The sequence below is a fragment of the Paramisgurnus dabryanus genome, chromosome 13, assembly GCF_030506205.2.
Source record: "Paramisgurnus dabryanus chromosome 13, PD_genome_1.1, whole genome shotgun sequence".
NCBI classification, from domain to species: Eukaryota; Metazoa; Chordata; class Actinopteri; order Cypriniformes; family Cobitidae; genus Paramisgurnus; species Paramisgurnus dabryanus.
In genome coordinates, this window is record NC_133349.1 from 16,733,503 (window position 1) to 16,748,836 (window position 15,334).

Genomic DNA, 15,334 nt, shown 5'->3' on the forward strand with positions numbered 1-15,334 from the left:
ACACTGTTCCTGTGTACTACCCAGAAGGCGGTTCGCTGCTGGCGCACGTGCTCATAAAATCCCCAAAGCAGAGGCACATTTCGCGCCGAGAGGGTGAGCAGTGAGAATTGTCTGTGTTTTTCTGACAGAAAAGTTTGTTCATATGAACATTTATTTGAGTTACATTTTAGAGATAAACCAACGGTAAGTAGAAGCGTTTGAGGAACGACACGGGAGTTTTTTACAAAATGGAAGTAACCCGTTATAAAAAGTTGGAGAACATAAATAGTTTGTTTGTTACTTATTTTTTCTTTGTTGTAGAGATGGTTCCACTTAACATCAAGATGATTTTAAGTTTGCCTCATGACTTTTTTTAACAGATCCCATTGTTTGAAAGACGAATCATGACAATAGTGGTTCTTCGTTTGCAAGGTTTGAACACAGAAGCAGGATCTGAAGATATCCGCAGATTTTTTCATGGCTTACACATCCCGGAGGGTGGTGTTCATATCACTGGTGGTGAGATGGGTGAAGCTTTTATAATTTTTAAAACAGAAGGAGAAGCTCAACAAGCCATGCGCCGCTCTGGAAAACTTCTCAGAGGCTCCTCCATTTCATTATATATCAGCAGTGTAGCTGAATTAAAGCATAAAATGGAGTCAAGATTAAGAAAACCAATCACCCCTGCAGTGGAAACTAAAACTGTGCCACCTGCACCAGTCTTAACAGACACCAGCGCAGCTATTTTTCTAAGTCTAATGGCTGTCATCCAAGGACAGCTTTCAAACAACAAAGTGAATGAAACCCCAGTGTCTTCGGCACCAGATAACTTAAAACAAACTGTTCAAAGGCACTCAACTGAAGACCAAACAAATGCAGATTTTGCTCAATCTGCAGGAGCCACCCATAGCTTGGCCTCTATGGAGCAGCAAAGCAGTGGAGGAAACATTAACACCTGTAAGCCAGGCTACCTGCGGCTTTATGGCTTTCCAGACTCCGTTACTGAACAAGATGTCTGCCGTTTCCTCCAAGGATTAAAAGTGTTGGGAGTTATTACAAAAGTTCAATTACCACTGGGATTGTGCTGCCTAGTGAAGCTAGCCAGTTTTGCAGAGGCTGAAGAAGGGGTGAAATACAACAATACAAAATACAAAAAATTTAACATTGAGGTTCGACTCGCCCATGAGAAGATGTGGACAGATGCCACAGAGCAGTCAAATGATTGCATGCCTAAGATGCAATCTCACACTTTCACGGACCAAAGACAAGTCAACGTGGATAGAAATGCATTTAGAGGTTTCTCAAGCAAAAGAAGTGCTGAGGAGCAACCTCCATCAGGATCTTCTACAAAATACTGCCAAAGCCCTCACCCAGAACTTTATGTTATTGTCAATAATCTTTCAAAGAATATAACCAAGACAGAAATCAGGAACATTTTGGGCTGTCACGAGATCCCGAACAGTAGAATTAAACATTTATTAAACAAGTTTGGAGAGAGGACAAGCACTGCTTTCATTACCTTTGAGCGTGCCGAAGATTACGCTGCGGCTCTAAACATGAATGGGACCACAATTGGCTTAAAGAACATTGAAGTGTCTTCCATTACTAGGGAAGAAATGTTTGCGATACTCAGCAGGAACAGAGTTGCTAAAATTTGGAGACACCAACCATATGGAAAATCCATGTCGTGTATATATGCAAGGAACTTTCCTGCAGAAGTCAAGAAATCTGAGGTGAGGAACTTTTTTTTCCGGTTTAAGGTCTTCGAAAATCAAATCATATTGCTCGTGGACAGCCAGGGAAATGGCGTTGGAGAGGCCGTAGTGCAGTTTGGATGTGAGAAAGTTGCCAGACAGGCTCAAAACCTTCATGGGAAAGTTTTCATGGGAACAAAAATTCTACTCACTCGCATTACTCATCAGCAGATGAAGGAGATACTTGGCACGCAGTGAAGATGCATGGTTAACAGACCATTATGTACAGTTCATGTAAATAAAGATTACAGATTTAGAAGATTCAGAATTCTTTTGTAAAGACTTTTGGCATTGATGTGCCAGAGCAGCTGTTTTAACCACAGCAATTATAAGAATGCCCTAAACAAAAATCTAAGCAGTGTGTAAATAAGATTTTGAAAATATTTTCTGCTGGTGAAACATTTTCTTTACGTTTACTATTTTTCATACAATTAATTGTCAAACTGTTAAGTAAACTTTATGCTTAAAGTTCATCAGTGCAATAAAAATAATGCACACAGCATGTATGTTTGCTTGCACATTATAATGCACTTTTCCCGTTGTAGCTGCTAAATTAACAGCTTATTGGTTTCAATTAAAAAATGGATACATCGAACCATCTCTTGCACATTGTCATTTTATTGATTTTTTTGCCTATATATATTTTAACTTTGTTATAATTAGAGAACCAACATCACTGGTTACATTAGATGTACAACTAAAATTCATTTGACTGTACAAAAAGGGATTCATTGCCAACCTAGGACTAAAGTTTAAAAACTAAATCAAGCTTTTTAGGGGTGGTTTCCTAAACAGGGCTTAAGACTAGTCCCAGACTGATGCAGAGTTCACACTGCATGACTTTAGCCCTGATTTTCACTCGCAGACAAGGAAGGAAATTGGTGCTCATTCACGTGAGCAATAATAACGCAGTGTGCATTATGAAAGATGCAATCTCTCTAAATCACAGAAGTAGACAAGATATGTGGCATGCTCTAAATAGTTTTGACTGAAAATTACATCTGAGATGACCTACAGCCAATGGAAGGGCAACATACAGCGCAGGGAGACGTTCAAGGTGGAACCACAGTGTCAGTTTTTTCTTTATTTCCTCCATAATCTTTTTTTTGTTTGTTTGTTTTGAAACGTGGTTTGGCCCAGACAAAGCTTTCTGTGATTCTTCCTGTTGTAAAGTCATGCAATGTGTAACCATCTGTCATCGATCCATCATACAATTTGCACACAACAGCAACTAAATCCTTCTCCAGATGTCGTGCAATGTGAAAAGTGATCTGACAACTTTGAAAATCATGCAGTGTGAACTCCGTATAAAATGCATGTCTAAGAAAAGAGCTTGCACTGACATATTTTAACATATATCAGTGCCATTTTTTGTCATGGAGAACAATAGTGATGCTTTTGTAAGGCATGTTTGATATTAACTACTTAAATGTCCTAATATAACTGCACCACACTTAACCAACTGCGTCTGAACACTTCTGCTTTCGTGTTCTGGTAAAATCTATTAATACAGGCCAAAGCTCATGCACATCTATTATTTTTGAACAGTTTTTAACCAACAGTTTTATTTCCAGGGGATTTACGTTTTATTTTTCTCGCTTCTAAATATTTTGCACCGTCTTTAACGGTGGAACAAGCACAGCAGGTGGGGTTTTTTGTGGACAGAGCAAGTCTAAAAATGCACGCTTAATGATTAACCAAGAGTTAGGCGTACCTACACAGTTTCTTTTTGAGACATTAAAGCATGAAGTAAAAACTCAAGGACAGCTTTTGAAAGAGATATGAAGACCAGCTGCAACACACAGTCCCTTCTTATCATGTGTCTGATAATGCAATTCCAAAACAGTCAAAGCTGAGAGAAAAATAATGTTGCATTACAATGTAGGGCTGGGCAAAAAAAAAAAAAAAAACGATTTTGTAAACGTGGTCGATTCAAAATCGATTCTCAAAGGCCACGAATCAATTGTTTTTTTTATTTTTATGAAATGACCTGATTCTGTTTGATCAAGGAATGCGATTGTTCTGACTTTTTTCAGCATACATTTTTCATCTTGCATCAAAATTGCATTGATACAACATAATTGTATGCATTTGAAAATTAGAGATGTGTTCGGTTTAAATGTACCCAAGTGTACCTAAAATAAAATATTTTAATATACAGGTTTGTGGCTCTTAATTTCTTTATATTAATTACCCACTTGTAACTTATGTTCACTGTTCTTTTTCATAAATATAGTATTTGTATTAAATCTATATTCATGGAGTTGAATCGAGAATCAAGTATAAAAACCGTTCCGAGAATCAGAAAAATGAATCGAAATTAAAATCGATTTGATAGCATGTGAATCGAAATCAAATCGATCTGGAACATCCGAATCAATACCCAGCCCTATTACAATGACACCACTTTATACGTATTGTGGCCATTTCCCAAACAACTGGCAGTGGTAGCATTTAAAGGCGAGGTGCATGATTTTGAAACACTTTGGAAAAGGGAGTCGGGCCAACTACCAAAACACACTTGTAGTCAATCAGCAGTAAAGGGCGTGTATACTAACCGACATCGTTGTCTGGGTTGCGTATGTGTGGTGCGGGTCAATCAAAAGAAGGTCCAGATTCTATTGGGGTAGGGGCGTGTTTGTTTAGCTGATTTCAAATGTCAACATTGGCTTTTAGAGATCATGCACCTTATCTCTAGGGAATATTGCATATATTCACAATATATAATATTACAATTACACAGTCATGCAAACTCAACTTTTTGACTTGATTTATTTCAAATGTCATGGCAACAAAACATACCTTTAGAAACAAGCAGACAAAATGACTAAATAAATCACAGGTTAAATGTAATCTTTAAGATTGTGTTGCTATTACAAATAACAGCACAACAATATCAAGCTCCTTGAACATGTCTAAGAAAAACTGAAAACATTTAAATGACTATCTACATATTGTAAAATCAAAACAGCTTAAAAGTCCAAAAAAATTGTTTGGTCATACAGTCAAAAATAACATATCAAAATGCCTACAACAAACAGTCTAGAAGCTAGTATCCTAGTCTTCATAGTTCAAAATGAATGTTCAGTTAAAGTATCTTGATGAACCTGTCAAAATATAGGAAATGAAACATTATACATGTAATGGAACACACAGAATACACTTTAAAGGTTTGATGGAAAGAGAAATGACTCTTTGAAAGCATTATACTTGGATACCTGGCATGCCACCTGAGAATCTGTCATTAGAGCCGTGGGGGCCACGAGATGATGAGTAACTCATGTTGCTGAAAGAGCTTGTGGGCATCGGTTTCTAAAAAATAATACAGAGATATTCAGAACCAAAATCACACATGTGTTAAAGCATCAAAACTGATTTTTCATTTATTCTCCTGCGTTTTATCTTGCCCTTCATTACTGTCCCTTCCTTACTGTTCTTTAACGAAAAATCATGCAAATATTGACTTTAAGGTCAATGCCTTAATTTATTTAGTTTTGTTTACATCAAATGGCAATCATGTAATTCATTAACAGTTCTCAGATTATTGTGGATGTGTAGCTTACATAAAGAATATATGGCATAAAGTTTGCCTTCAATCACCAAATTCTTAAATTTAATGGTCACATTTATACAAGTAACCGAATAAATAATTTGACAGCTGAGCTATGCAAAGGAAGTCACCACATCCTGAGTTGGAGAAGTGTGCAGATGAGCATTTAAGCTTTGCTTCAAATCATATGCAAGCTTCCTCTCCTCCTCTCATATTGAGCATTAATATAAACCAATATAAAATGATCATCTCTGTCACAATCAAGCCCTGAGGCCAAAATATACCGGATAAATGTGTAAAATAGCAATACTGCACAATTTTTTTGTCTCATTTAAATGAAGCTTGCATTTAAAATGATAATTCCGGGGTTTTTTTTAGAGGTTGTTAGCCGATACTAGCCTGGGTTTCCCAAACTGTGGACCAATTTTGCCCCTAAAATAGGGAACCAATCACAGAACGGGGAGGGGGCAGCAAGACGATGACGATGTCTATGAGACACACCAAAGCAGTTTTGTTTATCCAACACGGCAGCAGATGCAAAGTTACTTTTCAATGTGGCATTAGATAGGGTTCTTTGTAGTTTTGAATGCAAGTTTATATAAAAAAAAGAGCAACTTTTGGCGTTAAACAATTTCATATCCAAGAAGGATGTTTGGATATGGCAAGACACGATAGCCACGGAGTTTTATAGTACCAACATGCTAGGCATTGTCGTTGACAAAGTACAATTAACTTATAAATGGTAAGTGGTATTTATTAATTTCATATTGTCATTATGCCTGTACTGTGGTTGTCACAACTTAAAGGAACAGTATGTAAGAAATTTATATCAATGACTCATAAAATGGCCCTGATATGTCACAAGACATTAAGAAATCATTTTCATTTCAAATACTTATATCACTGACAACAGTGGTCTGGCCAGGATATTGTCATTTAAAAAGTGCAGATGCAGCCCTCAACTGATGTTTATGTTGTCATTTTGTGTATTGGCCACCAGCTGTGTGATTGCAGTACCAGTTTTAGCCACAAGTTTTGTGATTGCAATACCAGTTTTGGCCACAATCCTACATACTGTTCCTTTAATACACAGGTTGTGTAGCTATTCACTATCAATATACAGCTACCGATTTAGTTGCATAGCTTTCAGCTGTGTGCACATGTACCCGATAAAAGTTGTTTACGTTTGAATTTATGTCGCTCTCCATACGTCATCTGGTATAATTGAAACGATTGGCTATGAGCTACATACACACGCATTTGATAGACATTCATAGCACCCAATAAACAGCTCAGGGCATTCGTAAACCACACCTCAAATACGAGAAAATTAGCATGTGGTTCCCAGCCAACATCTCATTCTCTAGGAGACTGGTTTGGTGTCAGCCAGGCTTAGCTGATACAACATTTCTGAACTGATACCGACATTTGATTACTCAGAATGACATTTTTCCACCACTTTTGATTTCCAGAATATAATCTGCTCTGATCATTGGCTGGTTTAAAACAATTGGCCGATGTCCAATGGTGGGGATCCCTAGTTGTTAGTACTTTTAAAAAGCAGTTACCGTTGAAATACTCCTGAGCCGGTATTCCATGAGAACATCCGTGAGCTTCTGTGTGACCTTTAGGACGATCTGAGCATCGTCCTCATTCTCAATACGGAAGTCGTCCTAAAAACAAAAACTTTTAATAACTCCAAATGGTTTATGATGTGCATTCCATCATGCATGCAAAAAAGAAACCGTACCAGATATTTAAGCAGTGTTGCAGGAATGCTATCGCCTGGACCCATCATTCTGTCTTCCCTGCTATTCATTGGCATATCATCGCGGAAAGGTCTGCCCATCCCCTCGCTGCGCCGGCCATTTCCGAAGCCTTCTGTGGCCATGTGCATATCGTCAGAGAAATTCTGCATGCGCTCTCTCTCCATCATCCCTCTGTCTGCGCCAGACATGTTGTTGCCGTAGCGACCTGGGCTAGAGAAGCCCCCCATGTCAGCTGGGCCTCTTCTCATACCACCATGACCCATGAATTCTGTAAAAAGATCCAGCATTTACAATAAGAGCCATAACCTCAAAACAGAACCATTTTAATGCACACTGAACTTCCAATGTGCAGTCAGTGTGATATTTACTATACATAATCTACGTTACATTAACAGCAATGTCTGGGTTTAAGCCATCAGTTTGTGCTTTAATCTACAATGGCCATTTAAGTGAAATAAACAAACTCTAACCTTGCTGTGACATTCGAGGACCAGGCCCCATCATACCAGTATTTCCTCTCGGGGCGCGTTGAGCAGATTCTAAGTGAAACAACAATTGGGTAAGTAGATAGTAAATACATACAAATATCTGAAACATTAGTAATTTTACGATAACATACAACATTAATTGCACCACGTCTATTTGCTGTTAAATGTATAGTTCATCCAAAAATTAAAATAATGTAATTAATGCAGTCACGTGACTTCAGTCTCGTGCACGCAGTTCACAACCGATGCGGAAGAGAAGACAATGCTGAATAAAGTCGTACTTTTTGTTATTTTTGGACCAAAATGTATTTTTGATGCTTCAACACATTCTAACTGACCCACTGATGTCACATGGACTACTTTGATAATGTTTTCATTACCTTTCTGGACATGGATATTATACCGTTACTAGATTTTCAATGAAGGGTCAGAAAGCTCTCAGACAAGGGCTGGAATAAACGATTATATTTTTTAAACGATTAATCTAGCGATTATTTTTTCGATGCATCAATTAATCTAACGATTCATTTTATCAGTCGGATTCGACTTCGATTCGATTCTCGATTATCTCCCCATTAATTAACTAATAGCAATTTATACATGTTGATTTACATATCTGAATGTAAACATTTCAATATAAATTCATTGCTCTTAAAATGTCAAAATAAAAGTGCAAAATAATGCATTTAGTGCGCGCTCACATTATCCAAACCAAACCAAGCCCCAGCGAGATTGTCACCCCTCCCTACTCCCCCAGGTGCACGCACTCACACTGTACTTTTTATCGATCCGAGTCCGGGCGTGCTTTCGTCATTAAGATGCGATTGTTTTGAAAAAAGCAGGAAGTAAGTTCTCTCTTAAAACTGGACCCCTCCGTAATGATAAGTCTGTGTTTTTTATTCGGAGTCGTTTGCTGCGCGATTACAGACAGGCCTCTCACATGTCATCATATTGCTTAGTTGATCTGTCACGTGTGCAGCTCGGACCAATTTAATGACAGATATAAACACAATTATAGACTTAAGAAGCACATACATGCTTCTTGTTTGTTAACATGCATACAAATTTGTTAAGATAGATTAGGACTCAGTTACTGCTGGACAGAGAGTGAATGAAAGCGCAGTCTTCTGGCAACAGTGACATTTTTCATTGCTTTCTGTTAAATTGCTCAAAGTAATGACTGTTTAAAACACACTTCACATTCATGATTTTATGGTAAAATGACACTTTTTCGCGTCAATCCATGAGCATTTAAACCATTAACAAAGCACTTTCACTTTAATTAAGCTTGAACAGCGCAGCAGAAAAAAAGCAGAAACAATTGCAGCACTGTTGCTACAGAGGCGCGAGCTCACGCTGCTCATGCGGCTGGGTGCATGCTTGTTAACATGGGCGCTGAAAAAAAAAAAGGCCCGCACGTACTGCTCACACTTGCAGTGTGAAACCGGCGTGGACTGAAGCCACTCGCGTTGCTACTATTCTACAGCGCCACCTTTTTGGGTCTGACGAATCGACACATATTTTTTGCGTCGACTTCGTCAATGACTTCGACGTGTTGTCCCAGCCCTATACTAAACATAAAACATCTTAAACTGTGTTCCGAAGATGAACGGAGGTCCTACGAGTTTGGAACGACATGAGGGTGAGTAATGACGTTATTTTCGTTTTTGGGTGAACTATCCCTTTAATATATATCAGCCATGCTGATGAATTTGTCGATATTTGCACATGACTGACTGGTGAAGCATGAGGCTGGAAACATCTGCGAGTTTATAAAGGGAAGTTATAAAATGATTTGAATAAATTATAAAAATGTTTAAAGCAATATTCGCCACTGAAAAGCACACAGATAGTGTATGTGAGTTTACTCTTTAACTGTTGTGTTTAGTCATTGGTAGGACAGAAGGAAGATGGACTTACTCATCCCATGAAAAGCAGGAACGTCAGAAGGCTCTTTAAGCACTATCTGGAAGACATCAGACAAAGCATAAAATTACACATCTCTTGGGCGGTTTCCCGGACAGGGATTAGACTAGTCCTAGACTTAAACACTTTTAAGAGCTCTCCAAACTGAAAACAACTTGTATTTTAAGATATGTCAGTGCATCACTGCTGTTTGTTTTACCTCAAAATGCACACAGGTAATGTTTTTAGTAAGGCATGTTTGTTAAAACTAGTTATATTTACTAATTAAACTAAGGCCTAGTCTTGGATTAAGCTAATCCTGGTCCGGGAAACCACCCCTATGTCTTTTAAAACTGTTCCAAAATCTCAGGGCACGTCATACATTGTTTGTCTTTTACCTTAACTTGACCTCTCCCCTCAGCCTGCTGCACTTCAGCAGCTGCAGTTTTAACAGCTTTTTTATAGTTTACATCCGTTGCTGCATCCTCCTCTTCAAAAGGAACCTTGTCTGGGTGGACTTGCTTCTGTTTCCAGAAACATAAAAATAAAATGACATTTTCCAATAGCCTGAAGAAATTTGTAAAACAGCTTTATGAATGAGCTGTGACATAACATTAGAAGCATAAAATTAAAAGTTTTGGTGAGAAACAAACATGCACAGAATCAGATAGTTGTCAGATAACTATTAGGAACTGCAAAAATGCATGGTTTAGGTCAAACAATACAAACGACACCACAGACAGTCTATTATCCCTTGATGTATGTGACAAGCAATTCAAACTATTTATTAAAGGGACACTCCACTTTTTTTGAAGATAGGCTCATTTTCCAGCTCCCTTTTAAACATTTGATTTTTATCGTTTTGAAATCCATTCAGACTATCTCCGGGTCTGGCGGTACCACTTTTAGCATAATCCATAGAATCTGATTAGACCATTAGCTTCGCACTCAAAAATAACTAAAGAGTTTCAATATTTTTCTATTTAAAACTTGACTCTTCTGTAGTTACATCGTGTACTAAGACCGACAGAAAATTCAAAGTTGCGATTTAATAGGCAGATATGGCTAAGAACTATACTTTCATTCTGGTATAATGATCAAGGACTTGGCGCAGCACCCAAAATAGTCAATGACTCTGCACAGCACCCAAAATAGTCTTAGCTTGCTGTAGTCATGGTATGACAGCAAAGTCCTTGATTATTACACCACAGTTTGAGAGTATAGTTCCTAGCCATATCTGCCTAGAAAATCCCAACTTTTAATTTTCTGTCGGTCTTAGTACACGATGTAACTACAGAAGAGTCCATTTTTAAATGGGAAAAATATAAAAACTCTTTGGTTATTTGTGCGATGCTAATGGTCTAATCAATGATTATGCTAAGCTATGCTAAAAGTGGTACCATCAGACCCAAAGATCGGCTAAATGGATTCATAAAACGGTAAAAAAAACAAATATTTAACTCTAGGGGAGCTGGAAAATGTGCATATTTTCAAAAAAGTGGAGTTTCCCTTTTAAGGCAATATCTGTCAGATCTAGCACACCACCTTTATTTCTTTTGAAAAAAACTAAATTGGTGGCAACAACAAATTTATAGTTAGATGGGGTTTGGCTTCTTGTAAAAAAAAATCTTTATCAGAGTTACCAAGTATCTGAAGCTATGCTTCCAGCCCATGATGTGAGTAGATATTTCCTTCTGCAGCCGCTGAACCTTGCACAGTTTACACTGGTAATGCGGAGGAGTTGACCTAGATGGGCTTCGATACTCCCATACATACTGCAGGCCTAAAAATGCAAAACAATAATGATTTTGAACCGAGTCTATATACAATACAGCTGTATATCATATCAAAGAAGACTTAAATCATGACTCACCAACAACGGTTTCAGTGACTGATTGCAGTTTTTTCTCCAAAGAGGGTATGGTCTGGATAGATCCATTCCAGGTAGTGTAGACTGTTGATACAAATACAAATAAATAAAGGCACACATAGCTTGTAAGCAGGGTCGGATTTATGCATTGGCATTCTAGGCACGTGCCTATGCTTGCATGTCCAGGTTTGTTCCAATTATGGCAATAAATTATCATTATTTATTGTTATTATTATTATTTTTATTATGAGTAGTAGTATTTTACGCTAATCCTAAATATTGTGAGATATAGTGAGTGTTGATCCGGCAAGTTGGTAAATATTTTATGTTAAAACTGGTGAGAAATAAAATGTAACACTTTGTACTTTTGTCTAATATTAAACTTTTACGGTTTTAACATTTCTTGACTCCACAGCAAAAAGAGCAAATTTGCCTTTATTGTCCCAATATTCATGGAGGGCACTGTATATATGTGTGTGTGTATTCAATGCAGGGGCACAAAAATATATTTTACCCATGTTGCAATAAGAGGTAAATCCAGACCTGCATGTGTGAACTAAGGGCACTCATATTAGGCACGGTTGCCTTGAACCCTGGTCTGTGTTTGCTTGTTCCCCACAGGCTTGCACTTACGGATGCATTTGTTTTAAGAAAACAGGAAGTAAAGCACTTTCTTAACACTGTAGCCCCTTGTTATGATACGCTTGTGACTTCTATTCGGAGTCGTTTTGGACGCAATGACAACTCTTGCTTAGTCATTTTGCTTAGTCAATCCATTGCTTATTTCACTCAGATATTCACATGTGCGCATCAGAAAGTTTTTACAAAAGCAAAAAGTTGAGTGACTGTCGCGCAACTGACGTCTCACCTTTTGAACCGTGCTCTGGCACGATTAGCGCTCACACTGGGCGCGGTTTAACTTTAATCATAAAGTTCTGATCTTCTGTCTGTTTTTTTGGTTGCATCGCCTTGACAATCCAGGAGTATTACTGGCATTTTACGGCTGTATGAGTGATACGGGCTATTACAAACCCGAACTTTAAGCTCAAAGGTGGCATTGGAGTTCTTGATTTACTGAAACAGTACTTACTGCATCTCCAAAACAGTATCAGAGTGATTAAAGCACTCTGCAATAAGTTACTCACACGTCTCTACACGCAGGCAGCAACCATCACATTTTAAAACAATAAAAAACTGCGGTCAAACAAGTGAACCACAGCTCTTTAAGGTTTAACACTGAACAACATAAAAACTCAGTTTTGTAATGAAGTGATCTGAAAATCCTGTGTCTAGCAACATGAACTGTTTCAGATCTCAGCCAATCACACCACAGCAGGGTAACATTGTAAGGAGGTCATGCTAACTGTGTGCTCACACCAATAGAAGTACTTTTATAAAGTGTGATAAAAGCAATATGAAAATTAAGATATTACGGATTTCTTTCCTTTGGCAACTTGATGCACATCTTGTGCATAACGCCACAATTTGTTTAACCCTTAGCATGACCTAAATGTGGCCATAAAGGAACCAAAGGCACACCAAGTGTATTGGATCTCATTCCAACAGATGATCTTGACCGGACACGGCACATGGCGAGAACGGGTCAAGAGGACAGAGGCTTAAATTTTCGTACACTATAGGAGCTCTACGTTGACGTTTCTATTGTTGTTCAGCATATTGTTGTTAAAACATGTAAATGGTGCAATGCATTTGTTTGAATAAAGTGCTAGTTAGCACCAATATGAGAAAAGTGCTTCTGTGTCGTGTTCAGGGTTAAAGCTTAAAAGCTCTTAAACCCAGAAGTGGCACATGATAAAAGGGACAGAACTGAGGGCAAGACTTACCTATGTCAACAATTGGAGGTGGCTGCTTTTTCTGTCATAGACGACAAATAAAACCGTTGATGGGGAGAGAAATAAAGAGGAATTAGCGAGATATAACAGCCCTGGAGGTGAAGAGGAGACTCCACTCTCCTATGCCTCCTAAATTCTCCCAATTCCCCTCTCCACTTCAAGAGTAGAGGGTGACAGTCCATGGAGAGCTGGACAATCAAAGTGTCTCTTCACCAGACACTGTCACACACTAGAAGAACAATCTGGATCCATCCCGTGAATGGGTTACATCATGCAAACAAGAACATTTGATATATGACATGACACATCTGTAACATGTTCTGCAAGTTGCCATCTGTTCTTAGACAGAAGGTAGGGGATTAAACCAATGTCATGCTATTTGACAAAACACATTAGTGATGATTGGGATAAAAAAAAATCACTTCTGTCACAGTGATCCCATGCTATTCATTAGGAATCGACCGATATGGATTTTTCAGTGCCGATGCCGATTTTTGTTTGATCAGCCTTAGCCGATGACCGATACAGGCTGCCGATTTTCTTGAGCCGATACTGCTTTTGCTCACCCAATTTACATCATAAAAATAACACGATGATGATGCCAAATGTCTCACTTTAAAAAAGTAACATTTGCTGAACTTAAAAATAAACTATATTTAACAAACAGTAAAAACAGGTAAGGGTGCTGTGGAACCATGAACTGCACTCTCCACAATGATGAGGAACTATTAACAAAGGATATTGATTTCTAGCACTTTACCACTACAAATATATATAGGGGTGGTTTCCCAGACAGGAAATATCTTAAACTAGGGCTAGAGCTTAGTTTAATTAGGAAATATAACTAGTTTTAACAAACATGCCTTACTAAAAACATTACTTGTGTCCATTTTGAGGCAAAACACACGGCACTGATGTATTTTAAGATATGTGAAAAAGAGATGTTATAAATTTGGACAGTTCTTACATTTATTTTAGTCTAGGACTAGTCTAATTCCTGTCCGGGATATCGCCTCATAGAGATGCGAAATAAAAACCCTCGTTGTCCAGCTATGATCAGCTGTTAGGCCGAGCTTTCGATGTTGTCATGGAAAGGTTGGTTGTTTTTAGTCACATGACCTGCAATCACTTGCGGCTTCCAGCACTCTGTCTGTAACTAATGTCGGAAAAAAAATCGGCGAACACGGCAGCCACGTATCGGCCAATGCCGATACACATAAAACTCGCAAATATCGGCCCAATCCTACTCATTTTAACATTGCCAAAAAAACTATTTAAGGAGGACTATGTCCCACTTCTTAAGTCTTTCAGCATTTCGCTAACACCACACCAAATTCAATTGGTAAAAGTGAGAGCAGATGCGGTTTCGGTTCAATTTCTAAAGCCCAACCAGCAACTAGGTTAATGTTTTGACATTTGATAAGAATAGTTGGCTTAACTGCACAAAAAAAAGAGAGGGGTGGCGATGCAGTTGACTTGATACCTTAGCACCATCAAACAGGCATTTTGCCAGGCTGAATAGGTAATCAAGTTTGCAGAGCTTCTCCTAATGCAGATATAACGACCAGCAGGTATTTCCTTGAAATCACGTGACAATGTTTAAATATTCCCAAAACAAAATAAGCAAAATACAGTGATTTCAGGTCTGTAATTTATTATTCTTTTATAATTCTGACGAAAATGTTGACGTAACGTTAGCTCGTTAAAAATAGTCTCTTATACAACATTTAATACGAACCTTTCCGCCGGGCCTGCCCTTCTTATTAGGACCTGGTCGGGAGTCCATGCTGTGAAAAACAAAGACCCAAACATATTACGTTTATATTATGTCGAAAAAAAGACAACGCGTAAACCGATGTGCGTTATCCTTATTTTTCAACAACACAATTTTGTTCAAGCTTTTAGCTTTTGCGCAGGTCCATTTTTGCGGTAACTCTCTAAATATGAAAAAAAAGCATAGTATAGTCATAGTTAAGCGTGCAATTCATCTCTGGTTATAATAATAAACAAACGATTAACAAGTGGGTTATTATCTACTAACCTTATGTTTTGCAGACGATTGTTTAAGATGGGTAAATGGTCCGACGAGGAACAAACCGGAAGATATGTAGTAAAGACACAAGAGCTTTTCCGTTCAAAATAAAAGTCATATATTTATGTTACGCA

The 15,334-nt window shown here is 38.1% G+C and overlaps 2 protein-coding genes across 2 annotated transcripts; one reads left to right on the top strand and one right to left on the bottom strand.

Moving 5' to 3' along the window:
• The first annotated feature begins 37 nt into the window (after positions 1-37).
• rbm12ba (RNA binding motif protein 12Ba) lies at positions 38-2,328 on the top strand. Its single transcript, XM_065245511.2, has 2 exons — positions 38-183; positions 360-2,328. The coding sequence occupies exon 2, from the start codon at positions 384-386 to the stop codon at positions 1,929-1,931; it is 1,548 nt and encodes a 515-aa protein (XP_065101583.2). The 5' UTR covers positions 38-183; positions 360-383; the 3' UTR covers positions 1,932-2,328.
• Positions 2,329-4,486: 2,158 nt separating this feature from the next.
• Positions 4,487-15,316, bottom strand: LOC135743226 (uncharacterized). Its single transcript, XM_065260816.2, has 12 exons — positions 15,210-15,316; positions 14,907-14,955; positions 13,160-13,190; positions 11,319-11,399; positions 11,089-11,228; positions 9,844-9,969; positions 9,461-9,506; positions 7,523-7,591; positions 7,034-7,320; positions 6,852-6,956; positions 4,952-5,045; positions 4,487-4,840 (listed from the first exon to the last, which is right to left on the bottom strand). The coding sequence occupies exons 2-12, from the start codon at positions 14,952-14,954 to the stop codon at positions 4,818-4,820; spliced, it is 1,050 nt and encodes a 349-aa protein (XP_065116888.1). The 5' UTR covers position 14,955; positions 15,210-15,316; the 3' UTR covers positions 4,487-4,817.
• Between the last annotated feature and the right edge of the window lie 18 nt (positions 15,317-15,334).

Coding starts and splice junctions, on each gene's coding strand:
- rbm12ba (XM_065245511.2), top strand. CDS start 384: ATGACAATAGTGGTTCTTCGTTTGCAAGGTTTGAACACAGAAGCAGGA.
- LOC135743226 (XM_065260816.2), bottom strand. CDS start 14,954: ATGGACTCCCGACCAGGTCCTAATAAGAAGGGCAGGCCCGGCGGAAAG. Junction 7,321..7,522: donor TCCTCGAATGTCACAGCAAG/GTTAGAGTTTGT, acceptor ATCTTTTTACAG/AATTCATGGGTCATGGTGGT. Junction 5,046..6,851: donor GGCTCAGGAGTATTTCAACG/GTAACTGCTTTT, acceptor ATTATTTTTTAG/AAACCGATGCCCACAAGCTC.